Source organism: Rhamphochromis sp. 'chilingali', assembly GCF_963969265.1.
Source record: "Rhamphochromis sp. 'chilingali' genome assembly, chromosome: 14".
NCBI classification, from domain to species: domain Eukaryota; kingdom Metazoa; phylum Chordata; class Actinopteri; order Cichliformes; family Cichlidae; genus Rhamphochromis; species Rhamphochromis sp. 'chilingali'.
This window is the reverse complement of record NC_137941.1, coordinates 6,488,264-6,503,188: the sequence shown is the minus strand read 5'-3', so window position 1 is coordinate 6,503,188 and position 14,925 is coordinate 6,488,264. Positions and strand designations below refer to the sequence as shown.

Sequence of the window (14,925 nt, the reverse complement as noted above, 5' to 3'; positions counted from 1 at the left end):
GAGTTACAGCAGCTGAAGTTTTTCTCGCTCTGATTAATAATATAAAGTGATTGAAACACGCCAATAATAACATCGCGTTTAATGCTAGCTGAGCTAACCCTCATTAGCTTCTTGAGACGCTCATCGCAAAGTCTTTGCGTCCCTGTTAGCTTTTCATCGCTGTTGCGGTTCAAGCCGTTTAAACTAAAATTCACAGAGTGCATTAACCACCGTTGCGTAGTTATTCTCTTAACAGGTTAGCAAAATTAGGTGAGCATAAAAATAGATTACTAAGGAGGGGGGACCATTATTTGTGAGCGCCAGTGGAAAGTCGGAACGGTATCCATCAAACACAGGAAGTGTAGTAAAGGTCGCCGTGCAGAAGCATCGTTGCACGCTTGGGGATTTTATGTGGCTGAATGAAGGTTTAAACACGAGAATGAATGAAGTCACCAGTGGCAGCTGTGAGAGATTAAGTCCGAGGGAAAAAACAACGCAACTGTCGTAATTTAGCCAGTCGGGTAGCCTTAACTGTCGCTAAATGTATTTCCAGCCTACAAGCAGCTGTCAGGATACGAAGAAAGACCGATAACCTTTATTTACTGCACTACGCAGGTCTTCAGATGAGCTCCTTTTGCGGGGGTATCTAGAGTCTCACTGCAGCCGTCACCATGCCCCTGACGGATTTTCTGGACGGCTTGAAGGACAACCCGTACTTCGGAGCCGGCTTCGGACTGGTCGGGGTCGGGACAGCTCTGGCGCTTGCCAGGAAAGGGGCTCAGGTGGGGATGATCTTCTTCCGCAGGCACTACATGATCACTCTGGAGGTGCCCAGCAGGGACAAGAGCTACAACTGGCTGCTGAGCTGGATCACCAAGCACGCCAAACACACGCAGCACCTGAGCGTGGAGACCTCCTACCTGGCGCACGAGAGCGGACGGGTTCACACGCAGTTTGACTTTCACCCGAGCCCTGGCAACCACATCATCTGGTATAGCACATACCACTACACCTATAAGACCTGTATTCTAAACTGATTGGCCACTTTCTCTGTGACACTGACTTCCGTTGTGGTCTACAGGTATGGGAGGAAGTGGATCAGGGTGGAGAGAACCAGGGAGAAGCAGATGGTGGATCTGCACACCGGAACCCCCTGGGAGTCTGTCACTTTCACAGCTTTAGGCAGAGACAGACAGATCTTCTTTAATATCTTACAAGAAGGTAAGTTTAACAACACATGAAGTCAGGTGTGCACATAGTTAGATTTTCACCTGTATTGCAGATGTATTTTCAGAATTATCACATTGAATTTTGAGGCTCATCTACATCCAGATGAACAGTATCAACATTTTGGGATTTGAGGCTCATCCCTCCAAATGTTTGCACCGAGTAGCTTCTCGAAGTCTGGATGTTTCCTCCCTTAATTGCTTAATTTCAGTGCACAGTGTGTGGTGTACATGGGCTAAGTTGTGAAGTTTTGTCTAAAATACTTACAGACTTAACTGTACTTGACAAAATACTTGAGTGGGCTTTTAGTTGAGCTTTCATTCCTGTTTTGCAGCAAGAGAACTGGCGCTGAAGCAGGAGGAAGGCAGGACAGTGATGTACACGGCCATGGGTGCAGAGTGGCGGCCCTTCGGCTTTCCTCGGCGGCGCAGACCCCTCAGCTCTGTGGTGCTGGACGTGGGTGTTGCAGAAAGGATTGTAGATGACGTGAAGGACTTCATTGGAAATCCCAAATGGTACACAGATAGAGGTAAAATGTTACATGACATGAATTTTAATCATGATTATAATGTCTTGATCACCACAATTAAAGGAACACAACTGAGTTATCATGAAACTGTTACTCACAGGGTACTTTGCCCATTCTTGGTTGAAGTTGCTGATTTTCTGATCGCTTTATTGATGAACATCACTTCTGTTAAAAGCCCCTTGGATTTTTGCTGAAGGTCTGGTCCGACTCCTTACCAGAGTCTGTTCGAGAGTAGGGAAGGTCTCTAGAAAAACCTAATAAGAAAAATGTTACCGAACGTTTTAATTTGTCTACTTTGTAGAAGAATTTCTAGGGTTTTTTGTGATTAATCCTCTACTGATGGTGGTTGTTCACCTGTGCAGGTATTCCCTACAGAAGAGGCTACCTGCTGTACGGCCCCCCCGGATGTGGAAAGAGCAGTTTTATGTGAGTATATGCTTTATTTGGGTTTATTCTTCTTGCTGCGTACTCGTCGTGTAACCTCACCAATGCCTGTGTAACTTGCTGTTTTTTCAGCACGGCGCTGGCTGGTGAGCTGGGCTACAGCATCTGTCTGATGAGTCTGAGTGACCGAACACTTTCAGACGACCGCCTGAATCACCTCCTGAGTGTGGCTCCGCAGCAGAGCATCATTCTCCTGGAGGATGTCGATGCAGCCTTTGTCAGCAGAGACCTGCTTCCCACTGAGAGTGAGCAGCAGAACCGATCAAACATATTTCTTTTTACATGTTTAAAACATCACAGATGTTCATCAGCTCCACTCTGTGGTTTTAAAACAGGCTGATATTCAGTACTGAAGCAACCTGTAAAGCTGTATTTGACCAGATTTGTTACATTCTGGTTTGAAGGTGAATTTTGAAGTCACTGAGCTGTGTTTTCTTCTGTTGCCTCTCAGACCCTCTGGCCTATCAGGGAATGGGACGACTGACCTTCAGCGGACTGCTGAACTCTCTTGACGGAGTGGCTTCATCGGAGGCCCGAATAGTTTTTATGACTACCAACTTCATAGACAGGTACTGTTCGAAGCCAAGAGTGTTTAGTGACATTGTACCAACATGTAAACTGATATAGCTGCTTCTAATGTAAATGTAAAAAATGTAATGTAAAAAAAACAATTGAAGCAGTGAAGAGACTGAAACAGAATTAGAAGAAAATAAAAGACCCCAACAGCAGGTGGCGCTGCATACCAAGTGCTGGTGAAGTTGAGATATTGCTGTGATACAGCAGCCTACCTCAATAAAATAAGTGCAGTACAGGGATTGACATAACCAGTGTCCTGGGAAAAAAGGAGTAGTGCAGTGTGACACAGTATCAGAGTACATAGGTCTGATATGCATGTGCACAGTAGACCGTGTATCCATAGTGACAATTTACATACATTAATAAACTATAACTGATCACATGATCAAATGTTAGATTGACTTTATCTTCAGATCTTAAATTAATCCGTGCACGCCTACCTGTTCATCCCTGCCTGTATGATCAGCTTCATCACCTCATCTTCCTCACGTCTCTCTGCTTCCTTAATGAACATTACAATCTTTTTGTCATGGCTACAAAAACTTGTTCTTTCACTTGTGAAACATAAGAAGTGTTTTCAGTGCCATTAACTTCCAGCGTTGTGTATGATATCTGCACACAGGTTAGACGCAGCGCTCATCCGACCTGGCCGTGTTGATCTGAAGCAGTACATCGGGCATTGCACCCACTGGCAGCTCACCCAGATGTTCCGACGATTTTATCCCGACGAACCGGCCTCTGAGGCAGAACACTTTGCCAAGCACGCTTTAGCCACACACTCTGAAATCAGTGCTGCTCAGGTGCAAGGACACTTTCTGCTGCACAAAATGGACCCTGCAGGATCGATAGACAATGTTGCTCAAATAAAAGGATGACAGGATTGGAAGGGATTTGGATGCTGAAGCCCAAATAAAGAGAAATGGAAAAATATTTTCAGTTTAAGTTTATTAATGAGACAGACGCATAAGAGAGTTGATTTTTGTGATTTATGCGACTGCTTAGATGTTGGAAATACAAACACACAAACCTCACCTACATTTACTTATCCAAGCTCTGTCTTATTGGAAAGATTCATTCTCAAAAATTTGCAAAAAACTTTGCTCTGACCTTGAAAGGTTGTCTTCCAAATGTAGTTATAGTCATAGCTGCACTGGCCATTGGCCCACCGGACATTTGCCCAGTGGGCCGATGGTGATTTTTTGTTTTTATGGGCTGATGATTTATTTTTTTTCAGTAACGGTATAAACAATGAAAGGTGGTGGATTGGCCAGATGCTGGCAGATGTGTAAAAATAACTCAGTTGTTTGGTGGTGGTGTTCTGGGAATCCATCCTACCTGGAAAAACACCACATAGGCCAACAGATGGATGAGGGAAAGGAGAGGCAGGAGGAGGAGAGGTGAACTGAACTTCAGGTAAGAAGTTATGACCTGCAGTCTATCTGGGTCAGATATAAACCAAGTTTAGGTGGAGTTTATTTTCGTTGTGTTGACTTTTTACAGTCAGTTACAATAACTCGTACTGCGTGCTAGGTAGCATGACGAAGTGTCTATACAGCTGGGTGGGTGCTTTGATGTTACTGATAGTGAACTTTATTTTATTCATAAGGTTAATTAGTAAAAAACGGAATCGTCCCATATAAAACGGAATCCTCCCGTATTCAGAGAAAATATTACGCGTTTTGTAATTAGCTGAGAAGGAACACAGTTTGTCCCGTACTTCAGCTACAATGGGAAAAGACACAAAGCTGGAGTTATTCTGCGTCTTTACGCTGTCAGCTGCCTCTTCTCTCATTCTCACCTCTCCCTTTCCTGTTGCTACTTCAATCATGAAACTGATCAGTGATCAGCTGATCGGCTTTTCTGGTGCAAGTCCGGTCTCTCTTGTTTATCGCCCACTTTGTGCCAGAACGGGAAACCAGCGGATGTCGCGCTAAACAACAGCAGCACGTTTAAGCTTGATCAGCTGTTGTTAGAATTTATTTAATATTACTTTCTAGTATCAGCTGATGTTTGCTGGAGCCACAGCTGTAAAAGCTGCTGGTCATGATGTTGGTTTGGTTATCTGGTGAGAGGGAAACATGAAGATGAAACCAGGAGATGTCCTTACTGAATCATCAGAGCTGAACAGGTGATGGAGAAACAGGTTTACCTTTAAGGTGACACAAATGAGTTGAAGGGAAGTTATAAACAGTTTCTGAGAGACAAATAACACCAGGAGCCTTTTCTACATAGCTGACAGCTGGTAACTGTGCAGGGGCGGGTCTAGCAAAGTGTTGCCAGGGGGCCATGTAGGGCATTAACAGGGAAAGGGGGGCACAAGGAAATACTTTTCTTTCTTTTTCTCATTTAAAATGTCTCGCTTTTAACAAATAATTATCTGAATCTTACAACCAAAGTTTTTATCTGATGTAAAATGTATAGAAATCATACATATACCAACAAGACTGTACGTCACTGTGACAACAGCGTTTGTTTTCGTTCAAAGGCTTTATGGCTTTTCCTATAATACCTGGTGGGCCGGTCTCTAGTCAAAATGCCCGGGCCGATTCTTTTGTTCCAGTCCAGCTCTGGTTATAGTTGTAGTTAAAGTTATAGTTTTCACATATAAATCAGCAGCAAGCCTTAAAATGAGGTGAAAAATAAGACACTGCCTATTTACACGATGTGATTTATTTGACAAAAACTGAACTAAAATGCAGAAGAAGCTTCTGAACACCTAAGTGCACCCCATGATAGAACCACATTTAGCAGTGATAACATAATTGTTTTCTATTTATCAGTCTAGCATCCACTTTGTTTTACATTGTTGTTTTAGGCCATTGAGCATTCATTCATTCACAGCTCTTTTGAGGTCACACCACCACATGTCCATCACCACATGTGACAGAATGCTTTGGTACAATGAGGACCTTATGGTTGACTTGAAGACTGCAAGCTGCCCAAATCATCACCCCTTCACTACCTTGCTTCACTGTTGCTATAATGTGTTTAGTTATCTCCAAACATACTTCTATGCATGCTGATCAAACATCTGGTCGTATGGTCTCATCGGTCCGCAAGTTTTGCGGTTTGTTCAGATGCAGCTTTTTGAACATAACCTGTGCTGCCTTGCTCTTTTTAGAGTAGAGGATTTCTCCTGGCAACTCTTCCAAACTTGCTCAGTCTTTTTTTAATTGTGCTATCATGAACTATCATGCTGACTGAGGCCTTCAGAGTTTGAGATGGAGCTCAGGGTTTTTTTTTACAGTTTCTCTGAGGGCTGCACGATGCGATCTTGGGTGAATTAATTGGGATGCCCACTTCTGGGAAGATTGTGGCATTATGGTAACATGCACCTGAATGCTTCAGACCAGAAAACTGCCAAAACGTCTGCTTTTACACAGGCGATTACTCTTACTAATGATCAGTTAATAAAGTGTATTTCATAAGAAGCACCTGGTTGCTACTTGTCCTCTGAAGTCCTTTTGAAGCAACTTTAGAAAAGGAAGCATATACTTTCTCTTTCACATGACTGACTGTACTAGACTGGTCTTTTTTTGTTGTGTATGATTAAAGGGTGTGGAAGTGGAGCTCTATCACCTCTGCTTGCCTTTCTGTATTCACTGTACAGCACAGTAGGAGGGTACTGAGATGAGACACACACAAAAATATAACTCTTGCAGTATCCAAAGCATGTTTGCTGGAGACTGAAAGTCGTGTTGATCAGATCTCACATCTGTTTCGCTCATCACACAAATGTGTTTTAAATTAAAAGCATTCTTTTGATTCAGTAACTAGAAACAGTCATTGATTTACTTTGACACTATAGTCAGGCTTGCTTAAAAGCAGCCATCTCACTGTTACTGAGCAGAAAAATGTGAGTTTAGGTATTTTTCCATTTGTGGTCCTTTGTGGCTTCTTGTCTTTGTTGATCCTTAAGAGCTGGGCTGGAAGGGTTAAACATTTAGCAAGATGTGGCGCCTCCCTTTATGGCTAGTCTTCTGCATGCAATAGGAGCTCTCTGTATTTTCTATTCTCCCCTCATAATGGCTGCATGGCTGTCCAGTAGACTGGTGAAGAGAAAATGCAGCTCACTGCTGCCGTGCCCTATCTCCCTGGCCCCAGTCTGCTCCAGAGGGGTTGCAAGGGTCTCCCCTGCCTCAGGGGCCCTCTCCACCATCCAGAAAAAGCCTCGGACAGTGGAAGATCTCCCACATGTCAGCTTCTTGGAGTTTCTTTGCAGAGTGGTGTTTCAGGGTTTCTACAAACGTATGCATGAGCTTCAGGTAGGCTGCAGTGCATGAGCTTTATTATGTTCACTCACAGTGATATGTGATTGTTTCAGTTCGATGTCAAAGATGTTTTGTGTTTTCCACCTGATGCATTTCAGAAACCCTGGTGACAAATTTGATAATCTGAGAGGTCATGGGTTTACAAGTGAGATGTGAGAAAGAGTGTGGCGCAGTGAGATATGTACCTGCCTTGAGTACCAGAAGGGCCAGGTTCAAATTCTGCTCAGGTTTACAAGTGACTGCATTTTCCTCCAGTGACAATAAATAATAGAAAATGTTGGGCTGGTTGTATGACTTTTTTGTCCATAGTTACCTTCAGACAGTATCAGCTTGTCTCACAGCTAACTGACACAGAGTCTTGGGCTGCTTTCTTTCTCTGATGAATCACATGCAGCCACTCCAGCACACACTGACCTCTGGCATCTGATTACTGACTGATTAAATATAATGTCTGCTTTTTAATTTGCACATTGCAAAAATCCCCAAATGTCTTCATCTTTATTCTATAAGAATGCAGCTCTACCTTTATCACTTTTCCACCGTCAGATCTATGAGAAGCAGCTGTATGGGCCCATTTACAGAGACGGACTCAGATCAATATCCTTGAGCACCCCAGAGCTTTTGGCCGAGCTGCTGAGGAAGGATGAGAAGTTCCCTTGTAGAGGAGACATGAGTGTGTGGAGGGAATATCGTGACATGAGAGGATTCGGCTATGGACCTTTTACAGAGTAAGACTACCAAACAGTGTAGTAATGCTGCCCCACCTAAAAAATAATCTCATTGTGATTGCTTAGATTCTAATACGTAACAGATTTCCAGGGAAAGAGTTTTATTATGAGTGGAAGGGATTGTTTTTGACCTATTTGGGTTAAATAGATTCCTCTCAGGCTGGTATATTCCATAAAGATAAGAAATCAGAAAAATGTTAATGCTCCACAAGTTTTATGAACCGGTGACAATATAAGGGGATCAATGTTTAATTTTAGCTCTGTCAGGCTCAGTGCAGTAGCAGCAGTAAACCTATTTATGTTGCTAAAATAAAATTTATATTGCAGATGGTGGTCATTCCTTCACCATCGGCAAAGGCTCAGTTTGAGAACCACCATATTAGGCAATCAAATGAAACTAATCAAATGAGCAGATTTTAAACTGTGTTGTTTATCTGAAGACAGTGGGCTCCACACCCAATATCTGTCATATTATTATGAAAAGCTGGAAATTACAAGAAAGTTTGAGGATTTTGAGGAAAACACCAGAAGTAATACTCTGGTGTTTTTCTAGGTCAACAGTCAGAGCCACAGTTTAATAAACTCATCACAGGCTTGTTGAAGAAATCTGATGCAGGGAACACTAATAGCAATGTGATATCAGTAAATACTGCATCAGAACGATGCACCAATGGCAAAAAATGTTAAATGATTAAATTTGGCATCAGTGATACTGTCACGGTTCTGGGTCGTTTCAACCCAGCATTTTGAGTTTCTTATATTTTATAAACTAAAACTAACTTATTTAAGTTTTAGTTTATTTTTGCATTTTGGATTGTTTTCTGAGACTCGTGTGCTTTGCTGATTATTATTAGAATTCTATGTTTCTGTTTATTCGTGTTTAAGGATTTGTTCTTCGGTTGTGTCTCATGTTTAGCATAGTTTGAGTTCCATGTGTTATATTCTGTCTGCCTCTGTGTCGAGTCTGCGTTTCTTGTTTCCTGTTTTGTTGTGAAAGTCTGTGTCTTATGTGAGTGTATTCAGTTTGCCTTCCTTGTCTCCTCTTGTCAATTACTTCCAGCTGTGTTCCCCACCTGTGTGTAATCTCCCTGTATTCCCTGAGTGTATTTAAGTCGTGTCTTCTGTTGTTGTAGTCGCTGGTCTGTCTGCGTATCTACTGTGTGGTTTCCCTGCTGTCGCCATCATGTACCTTTTGTTTACATTCCTTTGTGTTCATGTTTGCTGTTCAATAGTTTAGTTTGTCTCAGTATAGATTATTTTTGTTCCGTTTTGCCATTTCCATCTTTGTTCTACAATAAACCACATTCGCATCTCAGCAAGTGCCTGTAATTGGATCCTCTTTCATTTCCTCTACACGGCTCACTCCACTCGCCGTGACAGATACCAGTCAGTAAATATCAGTAAATAATCAAAGTAGTCAATGAAGGTCAGGTCTGTCTGTTGTGCTGCACTTTAAACACAAAAGGTTACTTTGTTCACAAGACAAACTGGTTTAAAATAGTGCTCAAAATGAAGGATGCACTCTCTCAATGTTTCTATGCATTTTATATACATATATGTGTGTGTGTGTGTGTGTGCGTGTGTGCGTGCGCGTGTAAGCATAGTAGCAAACAAACTGCAGACCACAGCCAGCTTAGATATTTGTGTGAGCTCTTTAGTTTACTGGCTACAAACTGGTTGAATGGAAAAATGTAGCAGAAAATCAGCCATAATGGATGCACAAGTGTATCATAGTTCAGACTCTTTGTTGTGTTTGCGTTTGGATTTATTTATTTCAGTGCAAACATGTTTCTGTTCCAACAGGGATGGAGAGAGGTGGTACAAGCTGAGGGTGGTGCTTAACAAGCGGATGCTGAATCCGAAGGACTCGGCCCAGTATTCTGGGATTATCAATGATGTGGTTAAAGACTTCACCAAGAAGATGCGCAGTCTGTGCCAGTGCAGCCCAACAGGAGACTTTGTGACCAACATTGCCAATGAGCTTTATCTGTTTTCACTAGAAGGTAGTCTGATGGTTAAAACTGCAAATGCTGAATGCTAAATAACATATTTGTTTAATGAACTAAATGAAAAAAATATTATTTTCAAACTAAAGTTTAAAGGAAGCTAAAAGTTAAGAAAAAAATTTGTTGCTAGATTCAGTGCCTTTTCTTTTTCTTATCCATTCAGGAATTGCCTCCATATTGTTTGAGACAAGGCTTGGTTGTCTGGAAGAGGAAATTCCTGGTGGTACACAAGATTTCATCAATTCCATAGCCCAGATGCTCTCCTACAACATGATAGTGTTTATTCTTCCCAAGTGGAGCCGGAATCTGCTGCCCTACTGGGGACGTTACATTGCTGGCTGGGAGGGCATCTTCAGCTTTGGTGAGCAGTTTGAACCTCACAGTCCTGATGTTTTAGTTAAGTTTTAGAGTGTTAGGAAACAATAAACATTATTATAAAAAGAAAAAAATAAATCTGTGGGGGGTTTTTGCACCAACTTCCCGTAAGGAGCCACGGCCTTATTCTCTATCAGCTGGTATTTATACAGTGCTTTTCTTATCTTATTGAGGATTCAGAATCCTTTTACAGTTACTTTACTACATGTGCATCATTCAGCATCTTTTATCTTTTATCCAGAGATGTAGTGCTATGTAGTGTAATATGGTGAAGTAGCAGAGTGAACCATTTTGTGTTATAAACCCCTATTTAGTATTTGGCATCAAATTTGCTCCTCCCAGTTTTTAGTAACAGGTTATGTATGTTCAGTTTATGCTTTGGGTGCCCTTTCATTTTTGCCTTCGTCTGTTCCTGTGTCTTCCCTTGTCTTATCTGTGCTTAGTCCTCAGTGTCATGTGTCAAAAAGACATGTGTGTAGTAAGTTTAGTCCCAGTATTTGTTTTTTGTTTCTGTGTAAAGTCCACGTATGCGGATCTGTCAACTGTTCATTTCCTGTTTTATTTTGATAGTTTCTTGTCTCATGTGCATTATGTTCAATTCAGCTCGGATTCAGTTCAGCTTTTCTCACCAGGTGTCTCCACTTTGCCCCCTTCCCTCTTGTTTGTCTATATTCCTTGTCATGTTCTCCCTTATACACGTGCTGTGTAACCCTCTGCTTTAATTTTCTTGGTTTAGTTAAAGTTAAATTGATTTCATGTCCTGTCCTCTGCATCCTGCACTTTGGGTCCAAAACTGGGCTTCAGTACAGAGACACATGGCAATTGGCAGCAACAAAACGGGCCATGTTTTCTACTGTGCAGCATGTCCTCTTCTTTTAGCAACAGTCAACAACAACAGGAGACCAGCTGCTGGACTTTTGCCAGAGGAACTTTTCGTGATGGTCTGAAAGTTTTCAGTTGGTGAAAGGTCTAAACCGCAGGCAGACCGGTTCAGCATTTGGACTCATCTAGTAAAAAGCCATGCTGTTGGAATAGATGCAGTATGCAGTTTAACATTATCCTGATGAAATATGCAATGCGATACCTTTCAGCATTTATGGAGCATTTCCAGACTTTCACAGGTACTGATGCACCATATACCATCTGAGATACAGACTTTTGAACTGAGTGCTGATAACAAGCCGAATGGTTCATTTCCTCGGTCTGCAGAATAAAAAGGAGGGAGCTGTTAGGTGTGTGGAACAGCAGTTATCCACAGGGGGCTTTTTTCACCCGCACAAGCGCTGCCTGGCACTGCTCCGTCCGCCGGACCAGATTCCAGATTTCCTGATATCTAATTTCTATTTGCACTGAGGGACATTTATGAATGTCCCCGTGCACACACTTCACCTCCACCCACTCAGCCTCCAGCAGGGTTTGGTGGACCAGGGTCTGCGTACAGCCCGAGTTCACTAAAGCCTGGCATATACCCCCTGGGCACCTTACCGGTAAACGGTATGTCTCTCCTGAATCAGGGTAGGGCATCGGAGGGCTGGCAATACGTAGCACCTGTCCCACCTCCATTAACGGGCAGTCCCAACGGAGATACCCCGGTTGCCCACATCTCCAGCATTCCTGCCCCAATGCCTATGCAGCCCTAGGTGAGCTGGGCATGGTGTCCGTAACGGCCGGGACCTGTGGAGAAAACCCAGATGAAAAAGGGTTAGTCGGTGGCCTTCGTGGGGCCAGGACCAGTCGGTCCGTTATTACCAGCCATGGCTGTCCTCGTGGGTGTTCCCATCATGCCACCAGGTGGTCCTAGGCCAGCATTTGTAGCTTCAAGGCTCGCTGGCCAGTGGCAGCGGACCCATATAACTGTATCTCTGACTGACCCTGCACTAAGTTCAGTTAGGTTTTATTCAAAATTATGGAACCATTGACATTTTAGCCTTTATATAACTGTGTAACGCTATGGAATTAATTTTTTTATGGGCCCATGTGTGTCTTTAATAAAGTGAAACAAACAAACAGATCGGTTTTCCACTTTGCCTCTATTTTAAATGAGCTTTGTCCCAGAGTAGATGGCAGCATTTCTAGATTATGGTCTTTTGTTGCAGATTGGTGAATAATCTATCTTTACCTCTGAGAAACACTGCCTCTATAAGATGCTCTTTTTTATATCAAGTTATGGATATAAAAGATATAAAAGTACCAGTTATGGTACTGATGGTACTGAACTGTTGCCAGTTTGGTGCAACTGTCCCTACGTTTTAAAGATATGTTGTTTCCATCAAATTGAACCCAAGCTAATATGTTTCATGAAATAATAAATTGTCTCAGTTGATACAGTATATTTCATCCTATGTCCTGTTGCTAGTAAAATATGGGCTTATGAGTAAATGACTGCATTCTGTTTTGACTGATATTATACAGTGTTCCAACTTTTTTTTTTTTTTTGCACCATTTTTATGCACCTGTTCTAGCCAAAAAATTGATTGACAAGAAGTTGGAGATGATTCAGCAGCGGGTTGACAACAAGCAGGATGTGGAGGGTGAATACCTGACATACCTACTCTCAAACACGCAGATGAGCACTAAAGATGTGTATGGCAGCGTCACTGAGCTCCTCTTAGCTGGAGTGGACACGGTAAATGGAATACCAATACTAGTAATAAAAAATCACATGTAAAAAGGCACTCTGCACGGCTCTAATCATCAAAGCTCACCACTCGGTGTATTCACTTTTCTTTTGCATGTACATGTATGCAAGGCTCAGCATATATGTCTTCAAAAGTTTACTTTCACATTTTTTAAACTCCCAAGACCTCCAACACTCTCACATGGGCTTTGCACGAGCTTTCCAAGAACCCTGATATCCAGGAAAGACTCTATAAAGAAGTGTCCACTATGGTACCATTAGACCGGATCCCCACCGCTGCTGACATCACTGGCATGTCGTATTTAAAGGCAGTTATCAAAGAGACGCTGAGGTGAGACTGCTGCAATTTAGCTTTAACTGAAGCGATTAATGCAGGAAACAAACATGTTTTTAGTAGATAGTTTTCACATATTTGTAACAGCCAAACTGAAAATCTTTGAAAGTGAAAATAAGCTTCGAGTTTCCTGAAGTTTGTCTATTTAGCAGCCAAAATGGGTTTTATTTGAACTCATGGCTCTTAACAGGTTAAATGTAGACTAATTCATCAGTCAACATCCTTATTCACCTGCTTAAGAAGAAGCCAGACTATGAACCAGCCTAAAGTAACATGCAAACAAAAAATAACTTGTCTTGCAGGATGTATCCTGTTGTTTCTATGAATGCGAGGATCATTGCAGAAAATAATGTTTCTGTTGGTGGATATGAGTTCCCAAAAAAAGTAGGTCTGCTTTTAACCATTGTTAGATTGTTTGTGAGTGCTTTTTGTATTAACTTAATAAGACATATTTATGATGCCTGGATATAAAAAGGCTATTGTGTTATAAGGGAGGATCAGTATTCCATATTGTGTTGACTTCCAGTTGTTGATTGCTTTACAGACGCCGTTCACCTTTTGTCACTATGCCATCAGCCATGATGAGGACACATTCCCCGACTCGTTCACATTTAAGCCAGAGCGATGGCTCCGAGACGGCCGTGAGAGGCCAAACCCCTTCGGCTCCATCCCGTTTGGCTTTGGAGTAAGAGGCTGTGTCGGTCGCAGGATTGCTGAGCTCGAGATGTATCTGCTCCTGTTTCAAGTAAGTGACAAGAAGGAGAAAAAACTGCTGAACATCCCAGGGAAACTCCTGGATTTTTTTAAATGTGACCCAGGTGTGTCCAACAATAAGTGCAGGGGTTTTGGGGGGGGGGGGGGGAGGGGTCTCATGGAAAGTGGGAAAAAATCTGACGGAAATCTGGAACGGCTTCATTAATGCTGAAGGGTATATACGTGTCTTATGCATCTCTGTTGTTTGTGATTGTGTGGGATAATACATTTGTCTATATTCAAATCAATTGTCATCCACGTTTCAGACAACTCACTAACTCTATTTTTTTTTCACAGCTTATCAGGCAGTTTGAAATCAAACCCGACCCCACACTGGGAGAGCTGAAATCCATCAGCCGCACAGTTCTGATACCAGACAAACAACTAAATTTGCACTTTGTGGACAGAAGATAAGAAAAGACAGCAGACTGAGTGATGGTGGTTTGTATTAAGTCAGTGAGACGGGAGCAGAGGATTTTAAACCTTTGTAATCACAAATTGAAATGCCTAAACTCATCCAATTTTAAATGTTGTATCATCAAAGTAATGCTATAAGAGTTCAACTTAACACTGTTCCTCTATGTATGTACTGCAGCAGTCAGCTTATAGTTCTGTATATCCATCCTCTCATAATCTCTTAGTGTACTTAGTGATATAATAATAATTCTTTATTTAAAACAGACAGTGCAGTTTAACATAGTCCAAGTATAAAACATAAAACTGATGTGCTGCACATAACATTACAGCTATGGCTAATTTTCAACAATTGTCCCTTGTTGGGCTTACATTCACAATACACAGAGTTAAAACATACATTTTCATGAAACCAAAATACACCATGAATACAGCTACAATTAACAGACAATGTAAAAACAAACAAACAAACAAACAAACCCCACAAAAAAAAGATTAATTGAAATCACTACAGCTCTGATTTCCCTTTAACTAACTTTTAACCTTCAATGTAAAGGAACTAACATCTGTAATCAATTTGATATCAGATGGAAGTGTGTTCCACAGATGGCAAGCCTTTATGGAAAACGCTGATTGTCCAAATTTAGATCT

The 14,925-nt window shown here is 41.9% G+C and overlaps 2 protein-coding genes across 2 annotated transcripts; both read left to right on the top strand.

Annotated features, from left to right (window-relative positions):
• The first annotated feature begins 8 nt into the window (after nt 1–8).
• bcs1l (BC1 (ubiquinol-cytochrome c reductase) synthesis-like) lies at nt 9–3,685 on the top strand. Its single transcript, XM_080903179.1, has 7 exons — nt 9–970; nt 1,061–1,200; nt 1,541–1,735; nt 2,098–2,161; nt 2,252–2,424; nt 2,631–2,748; nt 3,378–3,685. The coding sequence occupies exons 1-7, from the start codon at nt 651–653 to the stop codon at nt 3,628–3,630; spliced, it is 1,263 nt and encodes a 420-aa protein (XP_080759305.1). The 5' UTR covers nt 9–650; the 3' UTR covers nt 3,631–3,685.
• A 136-nt stretch (nt 3,686–3,821) lies between these two features.
• Nucleotides 3,822–14,274, top strand: cyp27a1.1 (cytochrome P450, family 27, subfamily A, polypeptide 1.1; the record flags this gene model as incomplete). The annotated part of the gene is made up of 9 exons (XM_080903178.1): nt 3,822–7,020; nt 7,573–7,754; nt 9,558–9,757; nt 9,924–10,121; nt 12,598–12,761; nt 12,938–13,104; nt 13,410–13,491; nt 13,652–13,852; nt 14,158–14,274. Exons 1-9 carry the CDS (start codon nt 6,724–6,726, stop codon nt 14,272–14,274), a joined length of 1,608 nt encoding a protein of 535 aa, XP_080759304.1. The 5' UTR covers nt 3,822–6,723.
• Nucleotides 14,275–14,925: the final 651 nt, after the last annotated feature.

Bases quoted from the DNA above. Each gene is read 5' to 3' on its own strand.
- bcs1l (XM_080903179.1), top strand. From the start codon at position 651: ATGCCCCTGACGGATTTTCTGGACGGCTTGAAGGACAACCCGTACTTC. The intron at 971-1,060 runs GTATAGCACATA...TGTGGTCTACAG, and splicing joins CCTGGCAACCACATCATCTG to GTATGGGAGGAAGTGGATCA. The intron at 1,201-1,540 runs GTAAGTTTAACA...CCTGTTTTGCAG, and splicing joins CTTTAATATCTTACAAGAAG to CAAGAGAACTGGCGCTGAAG.